Here is a 23180-nt window from a genome sequence, read left to right as displayed (position 1 = left end):
ACCGATCTCACTAGCGAGGCCTTCATTGCTGCTCTGCGAAGATTCATCGCTCGCCGAGGATTCTGTGTAACAATTTATTCTGACAACGGTACCAACTTCGTTGGCGCCAACAACGAATTACGAGAGCTCCGAAACCTCCTGCAGTCCGACGATCATAATGTAAAAGTTCAGTCCTTTTTAGCCGATCGACGGATCGAATGGCACTTCATTCCTCCCAACTCACCTCACTTTAGCGGGTTGTGGGAGGCTGCGGTGAAGTCCTTCAAACGACATCTCAGACGTGTCGCAGGTAACGAGCTCTTAAGATTTGAAAACTTTAACACACTCATCATTCAAATCGAGTCTATCCACAACTCCCGTCCTCTGACTCCAATATCATCTGACCAAAACGATCTTCTTGTCCTTACTCCCGGTCATTTCCTCATCGGAGATGCATTAACAAGCTTTCGAGAACGAGATTTCCAGGACACTCCATCCAATCGTCTCTCCAGCTGGCAACACATTCAAAGGGTCAAGCAACATTTCTGGCGCCGCTGGCATCGAGAGTACCTGAACGAGCTGAACATCCGAAACAAATGGAGCAAGGGCAGTCACAACATCCGACAAGGCACCGTGGTAGTCCTCAGGGAGGATAACGTACCATCCATGCAATGGCCTTTGGGCCGCGTGATCAAGGCCCATCCAAGAGGAGTCGACGGAATCATACGGACCGCTACCGTGCAGACGGCAACAACTACCCTGGATCGTGGCGTCAAAAGACTGGTCCCCTTACCCATTCACCCAGATCCAAACGAGTCCGACCACCCACACGGAGCGAAGGAGATCCGCCAGCGACGCACCTGACTCCACACCATATCATTTGATCGGTACCCTCTCAACGGGGGGAGGATGTTACGCCACGAGGCTTACCACAGGCTGTATTTTCTAACCGTCGCTCGCGGCCCTACAATGTCGCAGTCAGATCGCTTTATCTGACCGCCGGATCATATACAATGTATCGACGAGCGCATAGCTGTCGCCAAGCAGCGAGTTTTCGAAACGTCGAATTTCGTCCGTTACGTTTTCCACGCAAGAATAGACATACGTGATCATAGGCGCGAACGGTGGCGTGACCTAAGTAGAGTGGGGGTCGTCTTAAAAATGAGACAAAGAAATCATCTAAAGTCGGCTAGTTCCTTGTGACACGTCGAACGTTACACATTGAATCGAATCTAACACATAACGCCTGTCTCAAGCTGCGAAGTGCGATAGGTCTCGTTATAAGCAAACCGCTAAACAAACCTTGACTGTTATCTTTTTTGTTTTTAATTGTTGATCTTTGACTGAACTTGTTGTTTCGTTATTTTTATTAATCTTTTATCAACCAACCCAGTATAGTTGTTACATATACACTCAAACCTAACCACCTCTATTCTCGTAATAGAAATAGGGGATCAATCAGTTCGTGGCGTCGATTGTTTAATCGTAACGAGAATTTACGACTCTCGTTGACGCGTTATCCAGCGATCGCGTCTCTCCGCGAACGGTTGAAACAATTTGCATGAGCATTCTGCTTTTTACCCGTACATTTAGATTAAAATCGTTTTCACTATTGATCGATGGAAGAATAATCCTTACCGATCACACACATGTTCTTTACAATGTATCGTTAACAACACTGTTCGACAATCAACTAATGACGAATCAATAATAAAAAATGCGTTTCAATGACACAACCGGCTAGACGAATTCGCGAGCTTCAGAGTGCGAATTTCAACTGAGTACTGACGCCTTCCTGTTGGGTTCCACGTTAAAAACCGAGCGTTGGTGAACTTTATATTTAGAATTCTCTCTTCATGCACGAGAGCTTTTGACTACACTTTTGCGACTGCCGCTTCTTTCGCGGTATTAATCTCAACAACAAACTTTGTTTTTTGTTTGTTCGACATTCTGACTTATTCTATTCTCATTTTTGGAATACGGATATTCATGCGAAATATTTGTTTCACTCGCTAAATGTAGTAATTTTATAGTTCATATATTTGAAAAGTTCGTAGTGAAATTCAAATAAAATGTATTTTCGTAGAATTGACATTCTATCGAATATAAAATACAATACTGCTTCATATAAATTAAATTTATGAAATCTCTAAAAGGTATAAATTAACCCCTTCAAATTTTATCGCAATCGATTACAGAGCTTATCAATTCTCGGAAATGTTGCGAACTTTTCAAACATCTTCATATTTTTATATACGTTTTATATGATTGTGTAATTATTTGGATTTTTCTATATTTCTCAGAACCGTATAAATATCCGTGATCTACGTATTTGATTGCTATATTTTCTAAAACTCTATATGTCATGCGATAATTTATGTAATATATCGTGTAGTCGTTCGTAATCGATATGTAATCGTACGCAATATATTGCGGTGTATAGAATGAAAGTACAAAACAGGATTAAAGTTCAAGTACGAAAATACGTACGACGACCTGTCTGTAACGTTATAATTAACTCGTTGTTTACAATATAAAAAATTGAAATGGAGTAAGAATTATCGAATTGTCTGAGTTCACGAAATTCGACATGGCGATAGAAATATGCGTTATCGCGTGTTGTTTCGAATCGGCATGCCCTTGTGCCTAATAATCGAAGGTCGAAAAGCGATAAAGGTCATTACATTTGGACTAATTTAACGAATCTCTGAGTAGATTTTTTACCATAAGCAAAAGCACGTACGCCACGAAACGATTTCGTCGTTCGCGATATCTGTCTTCATTTTTATTTGCGTGTCTGTTTTTCTCGACTTAACGCGTGTCAACAAAATAATTACGAATTAGACCCCTTGATCCGTGGATAAAAGAGCTTCGATGCACGTTTATAGACTATACAAACGAATCGCACGTTTCGCTTTGAAAAATAAAACGTATTGAAAACGGAAGTTTTTCAACCCAAACAATCGGATTATATACCGATGTATGTATATTGTTTTATAATTCAAAGTGCAGCTTCGAGTGTCGTATTTACCAAACTGTTGCACGCGATACACGATCAATACCGATCATTCGCGTATACCGAACGATGTACTATCACCTATCGAGAATCCCCATGAAACCAGCTTTAACCGTTGGTACGTTGACCTGAAACGTGTCGTCACTCGATTTATTATTCAAGCGTTGAATTGTAACAACGCATGTACTCTCGCCACGCTACGGCTACCAACGTATGCGTGAATACTAAATTATTCCATGGAATATCGTGTCGATAATATTTATTTATCTATGAACAAATGGCAATGAAATTTGTAACGTCAGAATACAGTAATTAATTATGAAAATTGCGTTACGTCTTCGCGAAGATTCATCACGGTCATTTCCATATGCTGTCATGCGCAGGATAAGAACAAGCTCAGTGGCAGAAAATCAATAATCGGTCTTGTGGAGAAAACCATTTTGTTGCATTGGAACATGCGCTGTAACGTCAGCTACCACTACATCGCATTTCACCAAATTTGCCAAAGAATTTCGTTAAAAAAAAAAAAAAAAAGGAAAAAGAAAAATTGAACTGACAGCTACTTGAACTAGATAAAACAAAATAATTTCTGGAACTCATCGTACTCGAAAACTCTTGTCAGAATTTTACGATAGAGAGGAGCTTAAATTATTGAAGCTTTATAAAATTCGAAAGCACTTGAGTTTGATAAGATGAGATACTCGTGGGACCTGGTACGATCGTTTAGTTACTGAGATATAGAAAAAAGAAACGAAACTTTTGATAAGAAACCACCGTGCTCTGAATGAAAACAACAAGTTTATCAATTTTAAGTTATTTGTTACATGCTGAATTTTCATTCGTCGCACGCGTTTCGAACATACGACACGGATATCTATTTAAATCGTGTTTTATTTATAGTCACCACTCCTATTACAAGTGGAGATCACAGATTCGTGAAACCGTGGCCTGGTTTCGTGGTAATTTCGGTGTAATAGCTAAAGATCTAGCTGACACGAATCGAGAAATTCAAAGAGAACGAGCGAAAAAGCGTAATGCGTTTCAATGAGAAAAACAAACGATGAAAAAAGCCATTATTTCATCCGGTATTTCCGCAGGTGGCATTTTTTAATTTCGTTTGCATATTGCATTTCCATGCAATTTTTTATGACGACTGTTGCATTGCATAACGCACAGTAATCCGATGCTTTCGTTTTCGATAGATAAGAAATAAATAACGTTTCCCATCGAATGTTTCGCAACCTGATTACCGATTGAATTGCTATTCAATAACATCGTCACCTATCGAATATATCGAACATGTTGTGATTGTACGAGTAAATAATATCAATTAGATGAAACTCATATTACTAGTGTTCCATTTAATCGATTTACCTTGGCGCTGTTCTTCGACGCTTGGTGCCATCGTATCAGCGCACGGCGCAGTCTCCTTTTGTATAGTCGACGTATTGATCGCGTTCACCGCTTGTGTTACGATCGATTTGTTCGTTTCTTCTTGGAAAAAGCCGGCTTGCAGTGCAAGTTTCCTCACGGCCAGACAGTAACCCAGAATCGGTGCCGCCAACAGGTCGAGACAAGCGGCAACCCAGGGCATAACCCGACGGTGAACTATTCAAATTGGGGTCTTTGGTTTCCCTTCAGGAAAACACAAGTCATCAGGTAGACCAGTCGAGAAGTCGATAATTACAGGAAGAGAATGAAAGTGATCCTGGTAACGCTTTTGCTTGAAATATCCAGCAAACAAGAGCCCTCTATTTGTATAAAATACTCGGAAACAGTGGTCTATTGCTAGTCTCCTTTTTACCCGTTTTGCTGCTCAATCTTCGACTAGAGTCCTTCCGAAAAATGATCGCTACTTGTGTGCCGTATTATGGACAACAGGTCCTCCCTCATTCCAATTTGCTTGATCCTCACCTCTGGAGCCAGTTTGCGTGCTTCTTTGCCTATGCTCGAAGAAAAGCCCAGTTCTCCGATTTTGTCCTCTTCTTTGGTTAAATCTTCTTTTACCCTCGATTCACTTGATTGTTTGATCGTCGACGATCTATCTATCACGTTACGATGTACCTTTATAAATATTGTCGATACAGACGTTGCCCGACTCTGCGCACGCGCTGCCACAAGTATATCCTAGTAGTTTACATAGTCACGGTGCTGCCTCACCGTTTTCCAGCACACTGGTGTTCCCTTCTCGCCACCACTTCAACTCTGCTTTGGTTATGTATATTTATATGTAAGGTATTCCTTACCCTTTTTAGCTCCTTTTCTCTCCCTTTACCGCTCACGACAACGTGGTTTCACACGGACAATCTGTGGAGTTGCCTCTGCAGAATCAGTTCTCGTACAACCGGTTTACCAGATTAATTTTATCCACCAAAGACCTTCGAATATAACTGCCGACTCTCTATTGTCTGATTCTAATCTCTGCGTTTGTTGATGTTTTGTTCACTGTATGTTGCGTGCAAATCCGCCTAACGTTCTGTAACTGAAGTTATACGAAAGTGTTTAAAAGTCAAAGTGAAAACGAAGTAAAATTGTGAAGTGAAAACGGTCGTCTCTAGTCAGATCGAGGTGGTACTAGCGACTGATATTCCCCCATTTGCTGCAGCTTTTAGCAACATCGATCCGGACCTGGTAGGCTCCCTCTGTTGAAACTGGCCAATCAACGATTCGCTTACCCCACTACTAGTATACAGCAATCATATTGGGGACACGTCGAATGTATTTACGTTTGAGGACAAAACGTCGATATTTACTGGGCCACTGCAACCTTAGACAATGCGACTTTTTACATAATATTTTACAAATCTGCGTGAAAATATCAACAGCGGTCATGGAGGAATCTGGTAGAATCTTTATTATATAACATCGTACAATGTCTAAACTATAATTTCGACAGACGCGAGCTACGTTCCACCAAATTCGAATCACCGTTATAGTGCTCTTTACGTTTATTTTGGTCGATTAACTATAATTGCTTTACTTAGACATTATTATAGACATTACTTAGACATTGTATTATAAAAACTAGTCTAATTTGGACCATTAACGTATTAATTCTTGAAACGATGACAACATAGAATTTCGTTCTTAAGTGTACAATTGTACACGCCTTCAGTTCACACGAACTGATACCAGAATCATTCTTTCCTCTCGTTCCATCATTGGACCTTATGCCTCATAAATTGTTACCGTAACGTATCACGTAATTCATAATTGCACGGCTTAAGCATTTTACTCTTGCTTCCTGGGTAACAGTTTCGACGTCACCCAAGTATTATTTATTGCAGGCAATAGATTAGATAATACATGATTCGGACTGAAAACAGGATTGCAATAACAAATGATAATTATTTACAATCTACTTGGATGAAAAGATGCAAGCTTTGAATATCATTTCTTTTGCAATTATGCGACGATTGAAATAATATTTGCTTTGATCGGTATCTAACGTTCACAAATCGACCTTCTCATTTTTCTTCGTTCGTTAACCGACCAAAGTCCACGTTTGTTTCTTCTATTTCTCCGATGATATTTAGCGAACATGAGCGGTCAGACTCGTGTACTTCACATTCAGCGTCATTTAATTCAGTCGGTGAATGGTAACGCGTTATTACCCTGTGAAATTGCAGCAGGTACAGTCTAATACGGCATAAATTATGGAAATAGTTCGCACACTGATGTGGATTTGAATCATACGATTTCTTAGTATTGATTCTCTAAGTTTGATTATAATGTATGTTTATTGCTGCGTCTAGTTTATTGAAAAGTACACATTTTTATGTGACAGAAGATCTGTAATCATACGATTTGCGTAATTATCGGAGAAATGAATCAGAGTATCTTGTGATTTATATAGATAGCTAAAATTAAGGCAGTCGTTATCGTTGTATATGAAGAATATTATTATCTGTTAGGGGATGATGAATGATTTGAATGAATTCGTGGAAGATCTAAATTAGTCGAGGAAACATTGGCTTTGGAACAATTTTCCTATATTGTCTTGTTGCCAAATAAAACGTGCATTGTACAGGTTGGAAATTTTTCCTGAAATTAATGATAGTTTTGTCTCAAACTTTTTTTTAAACCTAGTATAATGCAATATTTTCTACAGTTGCATAAACGTGACATTTGGTACACGTGATTCACGCATACTTTCCGCCGACGCGAGTTTAGTCTGTGTTGCAATTTTTTGCAGTAATACAACACTTGTTCGAGGCTGTGAGTTAGCATAGCTTTTGCTGAATACTTATCGTCTACAAACAAGAAAGATTTTTGCACACGTCAAATACGTCCGTGACTTTCATCACGATATGGAAGATTCCGACTTTTCTTTGCATACGCAAAACGATATCAGAATATTAAAATCCACGAATTTCCTTACACGTGATAAACGTGTGCCTCGAACGGCGCGTGATAAAATGATGATAGAGGTCATGAACGATCGAGGGTAGCATGAAATGAACTCTAAGTTCTATAACTAAATCGGCACACATGAATCGTTAACGTAACTCAATTGAGAAGAGAGCGTCGAATCGTCTAGAAACACTCGTACTCCTGTTCCAAAAGCGTTAGTGCCAAGAAGGTGCGCTTTGTCGTTCAATTATTATAAATAGAATAATGCTCCCAACCATCCGTTGTATTATCGCGTTGTTAAGTTACTTGTAAAGTCTACCGATTCTTTCGAATATCGTTTTAAGGCTCTTAGTTTCCATATAGTACTATTTTTGCAAGCATTTGTAAAACGTTATCGATGAAATCCAAGATTATCTTATTTTTGGAATCTCGAGCGATATTTAAATCGCTCGAGATTACTCTAAATATATTTTGACATAGTAAAAATAAATTTTAATTCAAATTTCCCGCATAACGCCACTTTTTTAATTGCTAGTTTCCATCTGAACACGGAAGATGGCAGGACGGTTCCTAATCAATACAAATTGATTGTTTGATGCGTATGAAGCTGTTTTACCTTTCCCTACGATAGTGGCGCTGCGTGATATTCTCAATGTTATCATTCATCATATCGATATAATGTGGCGTTTACACTTTGGACACTTTTTGAAGCGACTGTGTTGTGTTTGAATGCGATCTGCGATTTAAACGAAGAAAGATTTCTTGCAAAAGGTACACAATATCATCATATTTTTGTTTGTATTATTCTTTTATACTGAACTTTTCCCCTGCATAGAAATGAAGAATTTGTAGGTTATGTTATTTATTGTATTTACATATATCGCGTAGTATGAAAAATATATAAATCATATGTATATGTTTTTACTTGTATGTTGGAATACATTACTTAATTTTTGTTTAAACATTGTTACAGTTGGTTGGGCGTCGTGGCAAAATGTTCAAGGCTTCGGAGAACCTCCTACAGTAAAGTCACAAATTTTGAACCTTATTAGGTCCATACGAACGGTGGCATGAAGTAATTACATACAAATTATTTTAATTCGTTTGATAATAAATTTAAATATAACACAAATATGTTGTTTGTTGCAGTTCCATTGATATTCCTAAATATCGTAACAATAATTGTGAATAATTGGTGCTTGGGTGAAAGAAACGATTGATGGTGTAAATAAAAGGACAATGAGCTGTGAAAAGTGATGTACATAAACGCAAAATTACATTCTTTTATTTTTACTTTTGTATCGAAGAGTAAAGTATTTTTTATTATATCGTGTTTCAGCATATTTTTGTACTGCAAGTATTTTAAAAGATAGCAGTATTTATATATGTTGTTTCTACCTATATCACTTCTTATTTATTTTTATATTATTTTATAAGCTTCCAATTGTTTAATTATGTTGGATACGTTTTACATATTTTTCTAATCATCGTAGTGAAGACAAAAAATTCTTCATACGATAATGCAGTAATACACAACAAACCTTTTATCATATCAAAATACATATATTTCCATATATACTTAAATATTTATCTAAAATATCATGCATCATTTCGAACTTTTTAGAATATTTCTTTCCACATTATCTAGCAGTTCCTGTTCCATCTGCACTAAACATCTGCTTTTTCCTACACTAAACAGCATCTACTTACTTCATTTTGCCAATGTCTACAAATAAACTTGAAACAACCGTCGAAATTCATATTGCAACATCAACTCTATAAAAGGAAGTTTGTCATGCGACATCAACATGTAACTGTAAGTTGCAATTTAGTTCCATTTTTTTTTATCGACGCCAACAATTGAAAATCTCATACTTCGTTAGGAGAATCGTCAAAGAATTGAATATCTTTTTACTTTTATTTTTTTTTTCGAAATTCTATTTACTCAAGACACGTGCTCGGAACTTGTTTCATTTTCTCAATTAGTCATTTACATTTTATTCTTGAAAATACGGGGAAATTCATGGTGAAGAGATATGGCGAACTTCCGCTACAGGACGTCTCTTTCCGTTAAGTGTCTTCGAATGTACTCTCTCACGGGTAATTTAAATCATAAATCAACAGACGAACGTACTGTAAATTATGTTCGACTTGGTGTGAGGTGTAAGTAGTTGGACAGGATGCTCATGTCTGTTTGTCTTCGTATCTTCATAGACGACGCGATGGCGCACGCGGGAAGCCAATGATTTTCTCGTAACTTTCTCCCCTTCTTCGCTTTCTCGGGGTGGAAGTAACATATATACATACACATCTCCGTGCAATCAATAAACAAGTGTCATGTTGACTTTGCATTCTGTCATTAGCTACCAACAACTCAATTTTTGTCACATTTCAGCAACGTGCAACAAATTTCCTAATTTCTTAACTTCTTATTGCCAACTTTAAAATCTTATATCTATCTTTAAAGGATCAATTTATTTTCCTCGAGTTATACCTTGAAATATAGATACATGTCTAAAATAGATTCACTAAACACGGAAAATCGCCACTGAAACGCACATTTGTTTACGTCCGCTTAATCATATATTCAAAACGATAAATAGAATGGTTTAACTATTTCAATTTCCTCCGTTAGATTTAATTTATAGTGTCCATTAATCTTGGACGCCTTCGCGGTCGATTGGAACGGAAATCGTGAGGCGATATAACGACTGGATCACTTCTGGCTGATCTCCTTCACCGTAATAGTCATAGAAGTGATAAACACGTTTGTGCAATCGAATCCCTGCCATTTACACAATTTCTGAGCACGTATGGGCCCATCAAAATTGCACCGCTTTTTTCTCTCGTGCAAGTTCCACAGTTGCAAGTACGACCTGCATTCCCTGGACTCTTTCGTGTAATGCTTGTCCAAGTTACATAACCGACCCTCATCAGAGAATCTCTCTTTCCTTCTTTTTTTAATTTTTTCTTGCGAATGGCTGAAGCTGCTCGATTAGCTGCGCTGATACACGGCAGTGCCTATTCCATTTTTCGTAGAATACAAACTTGTTGCGTAACCTTTCCAACTTGTATGCGCACGTGCGTGCTGAACAACGTGGAATGTATATGTGTGTTCACAAGATACCAGAAACCATTAGAACCGCTAAAGATATAATTTGAAGAAAAGAGGAAGAGGAAAGAGATATTCCTGGAACTTTCTTGATTTCTTCCGTTTTTCTTTGTTTTTCTTTTCAAAACCTGTGAGAGAATGTTGTGCAAGTTTGTTATCTATCGATCATAGTTGTTTATGCAACTCATCAACATGTTTATCGACGCAATTGAATAAATAGACTTGAATAAAAATGTAGAGATTTTCTTCGCTCATCAAATACTATATTATGATTACTGTATTTTAGGTATTTTCTATATTTATCTATTGTTACGTCCAGTGACTCAGAATCCATTCCCCGGTCGAGGCGGCCATTAGCTATGCAAATATAATTAGCTGGACCACAATAATCCTAAGGAACTATTATAAAACTAAACATTTATATTTTACCATTAGGGCCCTTAATTGTTATAAAATATATGCAAGTCGAGACGTTCCTTATGATTATTACTGCACAAGGTAAAAATGGGAAGGTCGGGGTTTTTTTCACGTTCAACGTTCCTTTCCACCCACAAGCGACCTCACTAGGCGACCAACACTCAGCAATAGTTTTCCTCTGCGATAACATCGTCACCGAACTTCACTGGTTTCTGCCTTCATTCGGAAAGTGAGGGAAATTGGCGTTACTGTTAATTGGTCAATTTCCATGTTGGTGGTTAGGGAAGGGTGCTAGTCGCCCTTAAAAGAAAGTTCGAGAAGAGGAAGCGTCGTTCGTGAGAAAATAGATTTCTCCTATTTTCTCGTAGTTGGGACGAGGACTGTTTGTCGGTTTGAAGGACTTTAGTTAAACAGATCTTAAGATTTATAGCAGGTCCTCGGGCTAGCTGAACATGTACTGTGGAGACGCGTCGACATCTGGTAATCATCTTACTCGAAGAATAGAGTCTGCGTGTGGCGAGCCACGGGACAGAAATCGTTGAAATGCTTACCGTCGTGCCCCGTCCTAAGTATTTCTTTTAAGGAGAGCTATAGAGTTACTTCATGCCTTTGTTAGACAAAACGTTCATCCCTTGACCGCGGCTACGTTCGGCGACTGGTTGTCGCCTCGAGCCCAAGCTCACTATCATAAACCTCGAACAATCGGAGCGACATTTGTTTAATCTAAATTACGACATTACGGTATTCCCGAGAATCCAAGGAGAGGTTCCGGTGTTTTTCCATCTCCGACATGTATATACATGAAAAAGAGTACTCGATAAATTTCGTCATTTGTTTAGCTATTTCATATTTTTCCTTTGAACAATCAGATGAATATGGAAGATGATAGTTTCACAGTGTATAAAGAAGTTGTTTGGTAGTGTTTGAGCAACGAAGAACATCCTATGAAAGGCTCCAAGCCTTTTCACGCAATATCTCTTCCACGTTTTTACTATTAACGCCTTCCGCTCTCTCGATAGTATTTTTTTTTTTATTGTCCACGATATCTCGCCGACATCAAATATTTATTTTTCTTCTGTAATGTGTTACACGCTCTCTTGCGCAAAATCAGCTCGATTAAACACAACGACGTTAGCAGGAATACGGAGAAATATCCAGCTTGATGATTTAATTTAGCTGTAGCATAGCGTTCGCGACTTATTCTTCATTAAGGCGTGTTTAATTGCACCAGGCTCGCATTGTGTCCGAGACGCTGGCTGATTACTTAATTCTAGCACACGTTACTCAATTGCTAATTACCCGAGCCGCGGAACTCCTGGCGATCCTAAATCGAAATTGTTTCGAAAGCCACAAGAATTTCCTATTTCATGAGAATTTCCATATTATCGATTTAATCATACCGCTTTCAAACAGTGCAATAAGATCATCATAAAAGACAGACATTCCCATTGAACATTATGGATTTCATAAGGCAGGCACATCAGCTCTTCTAATGGAGGAAATTCTAGCGCCTGACTTCAATAAGTCTGTTACGTGTACCGATTGCACAAACAACGAAATCTGAACACGCGTAAGCGATTTCACGAGGCGTATCGCGGCTCGTTGTTCAGCGTCTAAACGTTTCCATTGGCTACGGACTTACGTACGTCGAGTCACAGTTGAAAAATTTCCTGTAAATTTCTGATAACACGGAATACTATCTCGTCGAATTGATTTATAAAATTCGATTGACGTTAATAGTAGAAATTTTCTGATCGGTTATTATTTGTTTTTCAAAAATACATTATCCGAGATAAAATTGAAACCTCGAGACAAAATTTCTGTCAACACAAGATACTATTTCGTCGAATCGTCTGTAAAATTCTAATGACGTTCGTTAGAAATCTTCTAACTGATTATTATTTGCTTCTCAAAGGTACGACATTATTCGGTAATAATTCAAAATCAAGAGTACACTACGTGCGCACGTAGTAGAGTCTCGCTTATTGATAGCGCGCTTATTGATAATAATTCCTCTCTCATTTTCGATAATAGACGAGAATAGGCAAAATTTAATTAGAATTATCGGAACTTTAATTATTGCACTTACGGAGTTTTATAACAATTATGGATTTTTATCTATTTTCAAGCTGAGCTAACGGTATATGTATAAGAGGATAACAAAGAGATGACGATATTCTTGCGCGCACTTTAACAAGCAACTTGAAACGACTTGGATACTATGGACCAACAGCGATCTAATGAGATTTTCGCTGCTTATACCTTCACGTACGCTATATAAAACCGCCATCAATAAAAATTCACGATTCACGGAAAGAAAGAGAATATAAAGGAGTGCATTTCTGCCGTGTGAAAAACGTTAACGGCGGTGCTGGGTGACCTCGTTAACCGAACACGTGGATTTTCGTGGTAATACCTTTTTCTATCGTGCCTGCATAATTCCACCGTAATGAGTGGCTTTGATGCTTATAATTCCACCGGTATCGCTTCCGATAGCAGAGTTTCCAGCTAACGATACTTCTCTTCGCTTTGACCAAATGTTTCATTCCATCATAATCCTTAACAAAGTCAATGTGGAAATTTCATCAGAGAAGAGAACCTTGAAATTTCTTAATTCCGTAGAAAACAGTATCAATTGTGCGTTACTAAATTCCTACGCGAATAGGTACAGTATCGTAGAAAATATGAGTAGGAGGAGCTTGAGTGAAACTTTGGTTGTTAATGGCATCGATAGTAGATGTGTCGCTATGTTTCCTTTGAGTTTAGTGTTGCAAAAGCACCAAGATTATAGGAATTTAGAGAGGATTATCCGGACAAAGACGACTATATAGAGACAGCCTTAACGTAGAGGAAGGAAATAATAATGACCCGAAAAATAATTATCATTAAATTAAAAATAAAGCAAACAAATTACATCTGTACTTAAAAACTATCTATTTATATCTTAAAAAGGTCTAGTATTTACCGCGTAACCGATAGTTAGACTAAAAAGAAAATTCATAATAATCACTACTCTTGTTGTTGTTACACGAGACAATCTCACCTTAAGATATTTAACCAATTTCATAGCAATAAAAATAATGGTTGGAACGAAAATGTCCTAAAGGATGTAACACAATTGAAGGATATTCAAAGGAATTGTGCGAGCATTTTATGCGGTTAATTTAATCAAGTAGGCGCCGACATAAATCCAGGCGAGCGCATTCTCGCGAATGTCGTGGAAAAAGGAATACTCTCGAGTATTTCAGGCACTATAGGCAAGGGTCTTTTGTGAGCTGCATAATAGTAAAAGCATACTTGATAATTGGCGTCCCTCGATCCACGAAAGACAATGCAAACTCGTGTTTACACACGAACATGTACACAATTCTTTGGCAAGGGAATTTAAGCAAATTTATGCCTGTAAATGATAGTTCACGCGAATTGACGATTCATCGCCTCTCGAGCGCAATTGATATCGTTCCAAGGTAGCCATTGTTGACTCGTTACATTCTCGAAATTTCTCTCCCGATTTTATCGCCTTAGCAATGTGTACGTTGGCAATAATGCACCTTTTTCCAAAAAAACATGTCGTTGGGGGCCAATTAATCTGACGTCATTCAGCTTTGAGACAATTTACGATAAGTGTAGTAGGTGAAATACAATTCAGTAGGGTCGTAAAGCGTTAAGCAAGGTCACTAATTGATCTAACTACAATTAAGGCCGTACGTAAGAGTCTGCCCCAGATTTTAAAAATTTATATCATCGCCAGTGGTTCAACGACGTGTCATAAAGTTGGAGTTTTCAATATAGAAATTACTCGAAAATATTATTCTGTTTTTAAATAAATAAACTTTTTGGAAATAGAATTTTGGGAACAGAAGTAGAACTGCAGAAATAGAAGCAGGATTTCATTCACTTGGACTCTATTTGTTGGAAGGAAGTTTTATTTAATATCCGACTAACTGAACTTTTGTCGATTGAATTCACTTATCTACTATTTTACCCACTCGAGATATTCAGAACGGATGAACACAAGGTGTAATGAAACTGTTCAAACTTTGAATCATCCCTTAAACTCGAAGTGTCTCGTTTAATTCGACAGAGAGCCGGTAAACCGATCTCCGGCCACTTTAATCATCCAACAATTTCACGCTGGGATTCGCTCGAACGCCGCTATCTTTCCCGGTTGACGCGAAATCTCATTCGAAGATGGAAGAACCTTCAACCGTGTGGAACAGCAGTTGTATTTTCGAGCTATCGCGGGGTGACGCAATCGCGAGGAAACACGTCAACGGGAGTCGTAAATTCCCGTTACGATCCTAATGATCGACGCCGCGAGTAGATCGATCCCCTGATTTCCGTTAAGATAATAGGGGTGGTTGAATTAATATAACTCCGTGATTGGTAGGGTTATGATCATATTTTTCTCCAACAGCTTCGTTTAATCACACACAATAGTAACGTCGTTGAGTCTGAAGATTGCCTGGATCTTGCTCAGATTCTGACTGCCAATCTGAGAGAGGAAGGCTCGTGGGTCGTAGTAGATGTGGCGATTGATCAGATCCAACTTTGACTGAATCGAATCAACAGGATCAACCGAAAGATTGAATGAGGAGACGTCGACTGCTTGACTCCGACTGTTTGACTTGGGTGGCTTGCACTGACGACTGACTCGAACGACTGACTGATTCGTACTACTCGAACGACTAACTCGTACTACTACGAACGACTGACTCGTACGTCTACCTGTGTCAATGACGATGGAGGTTTTGAACGAAGTAAGCTGATTCGTTGTTCGTACTTTCCGTTATGAACATGAGGACACAGATCCCCGTTACCATTAGCTAAGACGTTAACGGTTGAAGTTGGGATATGGAAGCATCCTAACGGCATGACTCGTGGGAAAACCCAGATGTTTCTAATCTCTAAATGCCTGATTTTCCTTGTCATATAATTAACAATTTTTCCCGTCATAACTACCAGCTTACTCCGTAATATTTAAGAACGTTCAATAAACCTAAGGACCTTTTAAGTACCCGCTATAAACCGAAAATGCTTGCAGGATTCAAGGTTTCTGCAAGCTAATGAGAATCGGTTTATGGTGGGCCTTAGTTTTATTGAGGGTTCTCTAATGACGTTTGGGTCTGGACGGTCAGACATTAAAGTACGTCGCGCGGACCTCTTCACGCGACGTAACATCCTCCCCCCGTTGAGAGAATCCCGATCAAAAGTCCATGGATGGTATCAGGGGGAACTTTCGTCTGCGTTCTCCGCTGTTCGTGGTTGTCCGGGTTCCTCCGATTCCGGTTGACAGGGTAGTGGAATCAATCGTTTGACGCCGCGATCCAGGATGCTCGTCGCTGTCTTCACCGTGGCTGTCCGTATAATTCCGTCGGCTCCTGGGTGGACCTTAATGACGCGGCCCAAGGGCCAATGCATAGGTGGAACGTTGTCTTCTCGGAGAATTACGATTGTGCCCTCACGAATGCCATGTTTGCCCTTGTACCATTTGCTACGGCTGGTTAATTCGTTGAGATATTCTCGGTGCCATCGACTCCAAAATTCCTGCTTAAGCTGATGGATACGTTGCCAGTTAGATAAGTGGCTTGGTTGGATTGTCCTAAGATCTCGTTCCCGAATGTTGGTAAATGTGTCGCCTAACAAAAAATGTCCGGGAGTGAGGACTGGGAGATCGTTAGGATCTGTTGAGATGGGAGTAAGTGGACGGGAATTCAACATCGCTTCGATCTCAATAACCAGAGTATTGAGATGCTCGAAGGTCAAGAGTTCCGTGCCAACGGTGCGAATAAGATGCCGTTTAAATGATTTCACCGCGGCTTCCCATAAACCGCCAAAATGTGGTGAATTCGGAGGGTTGAATGACCACTGTATCTGCCGATCGGTGAGGAAGGTCTGCACCCTTTCTTGATGGTCGTCGGATTGTAATAGGAGGTGAAGTTCTTTCAACTCCCTGTTTGCTCCGACGAAGTTAGTTCCGTTGTCCGAAAGGATGGTCGCACAATGTCCTCTCCGAGAGATAAACCGGCGGAGCGCGGCAAGGAATGCGTCGGTTGTCAGATCGCTCACTAATTCGATATGAACGGTTTTGGTAGCCAGGCATATGAATATGGCGACGTACACCTTTACCCTTCGGCGATTACGATCCCTTCTCTCCTTGACATAGAACGGGCCGCAATAATCAACCCCGATGTTCGTAAAGGGCCGCGACTCGGTGATCCGTGACTCCGGCAGGTCTCCCATCAGATATTCTACTGATGGTGGATTGGCTCGGCAACAACGGACGCAGTTCTTGATGGTGCGCCATACTTGGCTTCGGCCGTCGACAGGCCAATAACGTTGTCTAATAGCGTATAGTGTGGCCTGGGTTCCGGAATGATGGTTGCGTCGATGCTCCTGGTCGATAATGAGCTCAGTCACTGATGATTTTGGCAGAATGATCGGATGCCTTTGGTGGAAGGGCATCTGTGAGTTAGTGAGTCATCCTCCGACTCGTATTATCCCTTCATTGTCGAGGAAAGGATTTAGGCGTTGGAGTTTCCCTCCCACGGACGTGGTCCGATCTTTTTGTAGTGAGCGAATCTCCTTCGAAAAATGGATGCTTTGTAGGAGTCTAAGCAATCTATTTTCTGCCGAAATGAGCTCATCTACTGTTAGAGATACTGCCCGGCTTTGCTTGTGTCTCCATCGAAAGCAGCGAGCGACGACTCTGGTTAGTTTTGACCATGACGAGTATTTTTCTAATATCGTATGGTCGACTGGGTTCGCTGCCAGGCAGGGTGACCTCTTTTGCTCAGGAATTTCGCCCGACGTAGTTGGGTTCCATGTTGGCCAATGCTCTTCGTTTTGCTGGAGCCATTATGGTCCATTTTTCCAAATGGACGGGCGCAGGAACTCCTTGGGCGTCTGACCTCGTGAGATGAGGTCCGCTGGGTTGTCGGCGGTGGGTACATGACGCCAATCGGAGAGGTTAGTCTTGAGTTGGATCTCGGCTACTCGGTTCGCCACAAATGTTTTTAACATATGCGGCGAGGTTTTGATCCACTGGAGCACGATGGTGGAATCAGTCCAGTATACGATCCGAGAGATCTCGATCGTCAGGGCTTTCTGGATTGATGCGATCAGGGTAGCCAGACGGAGTGCTCCGCTCAGTTCGAGTCGTGGGATCGTCTGTGTTTTGAGCGGAGCGACCTTTGACTTCGCGGTGAGTAGATGGGATTGGATGGAGCCGTCGGAACTAATGGTGCGGAGATAGACGCAGGCTCCGTAAGCCTTCTCGCTGGCATCGCAAAACCCGTGGAGTTCCATCCTAGTCGCTGCTGGTATTACAGCTTTTCGTGGAAACCGGACGTTGTTTATCAACGCTAATTGGGTGTAGTACCGGCTCCATTCCGTATGCAAATCCGCGGGAAGTGATTCATCCCAGTTGATCTTTAATGACCATATATGTTGCAAAATAATCTTTGCTCGAATTATCACTGGAGCTAGCAATCCTAATGGATCATAAATTCTGGCGATCACCGAACTTATTGATCGCTTTGTAACGCGTGGGAGATCAGCTAGGGTATCGACCGAATAGAGGATTGAATCAACTTGGGACTCCCAAAAAACCCCGAGGGTTTTTAGGGTCTGAGACTCACCTAATTGTAGCTTCCGGCATTTGTCTTGTTCGGATAGCCCCTTCAGTACGTCCGAATCGTTGGACGCCCATCCTCTAATATTGAAGCCGCCTGATTGCAGAAGGTCGGTGAGCTCCTTCCGAATCGACAGTACCTCTTCCTTCGTATCAGCTCCGGTGAGGGCGTCGTCTACGTAGAAGTCTCGCTTTAATACCAGTGATGCTCGCGGGAATTGGTGTCCCTCGTCGTCTGCCAATTGTTTGAGACACCGTATGGCCAAGTATGGAGCGGCTGACAACCCAAACGTCACGGTGTTAAGTTGATAGGAGTCGATCTCACCGTCGGAATTGCGCCACAGAATTTGTTGATATTTCCTATCTTCTGGGCGTATCAATATCTGGCGATACATTTTTTCAATATCGCCAGTTAGAACATACTGGTGAGACCGGAATCTAAGTAGGATGTCGAATAGATCCTCCTGCAACTTTGGTCCGGTGAGCAAAGTATCGTTTAGCAATACTCCAGTGTTGCTTGCCGCTGATCCATCGAACACAACCCGGAGCTTAGTGGTGTCGCTTGATTCCTTGATCACGCTGTGATGTGGCAGATAATACTCGTGATTAGCGAGGTGACCAGGGTCGATCTTCGTCGCGTGACCCAAGTCTATGTACTCTTGGATCACATTACTGTACGCGATTTCGTATGAGTTATCGCGTTGGAATCGGCGGTGGAGTGATGCGAGTCGTCTCATCGCTAGTGCCTTGGTTGATCCAAGGGATGGGAGCTGGCTGTGAAATGGAAGGGCGACAATGTATCGTCCTTCGCTGGTGCGTCGGACGTGATCTCGGAAGTGTTTTTCGCATCGTCGCTCTGCCTCTGAGAGATGTTGAATCGGGGGTCCTTCGTCGATTTCCCAAAACCGCGCGAGATCAGTTTGCAGAGCCGTTGTGGAGGCGTGGAATGCATTTGTCGCGATTTGGTAAGTTGGACTCCCCCCGATTACCCAGCCGAATCGGGTTTTCTGTAAACGCAGTTCCGGCTCGTCTGGTCGCGTCAGATTAATCTGTCCGACGCACATCGAAGCAAGTGTCGTACCTGAACTCAGTAAGACATCGATCGGACCTGGCACATGAAATCGTGGATCGGCCAGATTGATATTCTTTGGTATTTCCAATGTCGAGCGATCGATGTGTTGACTTGGGATCAGGGTCGAGATAGCCGGAATGACGAGGAACGTTATTGTACGTTCATAGCTGCCGTCGGTTGACGTGATCGTAGCCGTTATGTATCGCCTTGCCGTCGTCGTTAAAGTATCGAGAACCCCAATTGGGACCGAACACTTCTTTTGTTTTATTCCAAGGGAATCGGCTAGTCTTCTAGTAATGAAGTTCATGCTGGATCCAGTATCGAGCAACGCACGGCAACGAATAGGTTGCCGTTTGTCGGTCAGCATGTTAACTTGTGCTGTAATTACTAGGTCATTGCACAATAATTTGGGATCTGATGGTCGGGTTTGATCGGTCCTTGTTGGGGTTCGGCGTGCCTGGCGTCAATTGTGTGTCTGTCTCGGACTGGTTGATGGACTTGAAGTCCGTGAAGTCCTTGGGTTGTGCTTCCTTGCGACCTTCCGAGTCTTTGACGGGGATGTCGATGATCTCCTGCTGGAAGGGGAGGAACCTTGATCTGAATTGGAGGAAGTCGACCTTACCTTTTGCCTGTCCCGATGTAGCATTGTATGATGGCGATCTCCACACACCCTACAAGACCCGGCATGACAATCCCGAGTTGTGTGTCCCGCACTCAGGCAGTTCAGACACAGGAGTGCACTTTTGACCTCCTTCAAGCGTTCACTGACGCTTTTGGCTCTGAAGGCGTCGCAATGCCAAATGGAGTGTTGGCCCTTGCAAGAATGGCAGGAATTCTTGACCCGGGATGCGGTGAATGTCTGTCCTCGTGTCTTACGCTGTCGGATTCTTTTGGATTGGTCCGGTGTTTTAATTTGTTTGATATCGGAAGGTGAGATGCCTGTGAGCGCTAGATTCTCGAGGTAATCTAGCAAATCGGTGTATTGAGGCACCTCCTTGTTGGTCAAGGTTAGCTCCCATTGTTGCCTGACGTAATCGGGTAGTTTGGAGCTGATGAGATTAAGAATGAGGCTATTCGGATGTACGGTTTGTCCCAAACTGCTTAGTGCGTCGAGGTTCTGTCTTACGACATTGGCCAAGTCTCTTAGGGCCATTGGAGAACAATGCGTCAGCTTTGAGTAGTCAATGATTGCAAATCCATGGCATGACACGATGCGTCGCGGACAATCGTACCTCTGCTTGAGAAGGCTCAGCGCCTTCGGATAGTTCTCCTCATGGAAAACTAGAGAATTCACACAACTCGCGGCTTCCCCTACTAAGGAAGCCCGCACATAATGGAATTTTTGTAAGGTGGTTAGGTGAGAGTTCATGTCGATAGTCGAGTTGAATGTGTTAAAAAATGCGTTCCAATTTTCGAATTTCCCGTCGAATGCTGGTAGCCGCATTTCTGGTAAATGCATTTTCGCTTCGGGAAAATCGGTGCCCTTTGATGGCGGCGGGATTGAAGATGGCTTTCCTTCCCGGAGATGCTGTATTCTCTCGTCCAGGGAACTGTACTGTTCCGACGCTACGCGTTCCTGAACGATATCCTCGTCCTCGATGTCGTCCAACTCGTCCTGGAGTGATAGGAATCGTTTCCACCCGGTTTTGAGTAGGGCTTGAGATGATCTCAAATATGCAAGATCTTGCATGCCTGACTGTTCGTATCTATCGATGCGGTCCCTTATAGTCGTTAACGTGCCTTCGAACAATTTATCACGTCGTTTCCTCAAGTTGTTGATCTTAGCTGGGGTCGGCATGATTCGGGATGTGGATCGACTTGAAATCTTCTTAAATTGATTACTCAGTTACGTCGGGACGCTGCCTGGTTGCGTGCCTCGACCAGTGTGTATATCTTTTGAAGGTGTTGCTCCTGACGTCGCTGACCTTAATGCAGTGATACACTTCCGCTGTTGGATTCAAAGGGAACACGTGGCACTGTGTGTGGACACTTACTTGACACTGGCACGTGATCCGGCTCGAAGGACCATGTATTTTCGAGCTATCGCGGGGAGACGCAATCGCGAGGAAACACGTCAACGGGAGTCGTAAATTCCCGTTACGATTCTAATGATCGACGCCGCGAGTAGATCGATCCCCTGATTTCCGTTAAGATAATAGGGGTGGTTGAATTAATATAACTCCGTGATTGGTAGGGTTATGATTATATTTTTCTCCAACAGCTTCGTTTAATCACACACAATAGTAACGTCGTTGAGTCTGAAGATTGCCTGGATCTTGCTCAGATTCTGACTGCCAATCTGAGAGAGGAAGGCTCGTGGGTCGTAGTAGATGTGGCGATTGATCAGATCCAACTTTGACTGAATCGAATCAACAGGATCAACCGAAAGACTGAATGAGGAGACGTCGACTGCTTGACTCCGACTGTTTGACTTGGGTGGCTTGCACTGACGACTGACTCGAACGACTGACTGATTCGTACTACTCGAACGACTAACTCGTACTACTACGAACGACTGAATCGTACGTCTACCTGTGTCAATGACGATGGAGGTTTTGAACGAAGTACGCTGATTCGTTGTTCGTACTTTCCGTTATGAACATGAGGACACAGATCCCCGTTACCATTAGCTAAGACGTTAACGGTTGAAGTTGGGATATGGAAGCATCCTAACGGCATGACTCGTGGGAAAACCCAGATGTTTCTAATCTCTAAATGCCTGATTTTCCCTGTCATATAATTAACAATTTTTCCCGTCATAACTACCAGCTTACTCCGTAATATTTAAGAACGTTCAATAAACCTAAGGACCTTTTAAGTACCCGCTATAAACCGAAAATGCTTGCAGGATTCAAGGTTTCTGCAAGCTAATGAGAATCGGTTTATGGTGGGCCTTAGTTTTATTGAGGGTTCTCTAATGACGTTTGGGTCTGGACGGTCAGACATTAAAGTACGTCGCGCGGACCTTTTCACGCGACGTAACAGCAGTCAAACAGTGTATCAACGGAATGCTAAATCAAAGCTTTCGAAAGTGACTCTTATCGGTATAGTCACAATTTACGATAATGTGTTACGCACAGACAATATAAAAGTTTGTCTCGAATGAAATACGTTCTTCATTAGAAAACAATTTAATAGATAGACTCACGAAAATTCCCACCTGGAACTCGTGAACTGTTTTTCAAAATACACCTAACATTCTTGTATGTTTCTAGTATTTTTCCAATTCATCGTGATATCATTCTTCGCGAATTCATATTGCTCGCATTCTAAAAAAACACTTACCAAAATCCTTACATCTGCAAGGAAACGTGCAATCGAAACGTGTAAATCTCAGCTCTCGCTCATTTTATGATCGCTCTATATTTTTATTCGTGGTGTACGTATACGCGTGAACCTTGAAGCGAGATACAGTTTGGCCAAACGAATTTGACGAGACGCGTCTGGAAAAGGAAAAATAATTTAATAAAAACCGGTTGACTATAAACCCTTTTATAACACGGTTTCAATCACAAGCTGGCCAGATTGGATATCACGTTACAATGGTATTTATTCCCGATGATGACCCGTTACGACGACCGGATCCATACGCGACAAG

General features: G+C 41.5%; 3 protein-coding genes and 2 long non-coding RNA genes across 6 annotated transcripts; 2 read left to right on the top strand and 3 right to left on the bottom strand.

Annotated features, from left to right (window-relative positions):
* The first annotated feature begins 4843 nt into the window (after positions 1-4843).
* LOC126927624 (uncharacterized) lies at positions 4844-8622 on the top strand. Of its 2 annotated transcripts, none has more exons than XR_007715698.1 (4): positions 4844-5626; positions 7884-8119; positions 8322-8423; positions 8498-8622. It is a non-coding gene; the product is annotated as an uncharacterized LOC126927624 (long non-coding RNA). The 2 variants fall into 2 exon arrangements; XR_007715697.1 differs by having other exon boundaries at positions 4844-5838.
* LOC126927627 (uncharacterized) lies at positions 6719-7854 on the top strand. The gene is made up of 2 exons (XR_007715707.1): positions 6719-7025; positions 7107-7854. It is a non-coding gene; the product is annotated as an uncharacterized LOC126927627 (long non-coding RNA).
* Positions 8623-16103: 7481 nt separating the features above from the next.
* LOC126927616 (uncharacterized) lies at positions 16104-17342 on the bottom strand. The gene has a single exon (XM_050743665.1). It carries the CDS (start codon positions 17340-17342, stop codon positions 16104-16106), a length of 1239 nt encoding a protein of 412 aa, XP_050599622.1.
* Positions 17343-17735: 393 nt separating this feature from the next.
* LOC126927615 (uncharacterized) lies at positions 17736-19949 on the bottom strand. Its single transcript, XM_050743664.1, has one exon. The coding sequence runs from the start codon at positions 19947-19949 to the stop codon at positions 17736-17738; it is 2214 nt and encodes a 737-aa protein (XP_050599621.1).
* Positions 19950-19969: 20 nt separating this feature from the next.
* On the bottom strand, positions 19970-21380 carry LOC126927614 (uncharacterized). The gene is made up of 2 exons (XM_050743663.1): positions 20253-21380; positions 19970-20179 (listed from the first exon to the last, which is right to left on the bottom strand). The coding sequence occupies exons 1-2, from the start codon at positions 21378-21380 to the stop codon at positions 19970-19972; spliced, it is 1338 nt and encodes a 445-aa protein (XP_050599620.1).
* Between the last annotated feature and the right edge of the window lie 1800 nt (positions 21381-23180).

This window comes from Bombus affinis, unplaced genomic scaffold (genome assembly GCF_024516045.1).
Source record: "Bombus affinis isolate iyBomAffi1 unplaced genomic scaffold, iyBomAffi1.2 ctg00000172.1, whole genome shotgun sequence".
Taxonomy (NCBI): domain Eukaryota; kingdom Metazoa; phylum Arthropoda; class Insecta; order Hymenoptera; family Apidae; genus Bombus; species Bombus affinis.
The sequence above is the reverse complement of the archived record's forward strand: the minus strand, read 5'-3'. Positions and strand labels throughout refer to the sequence as shown.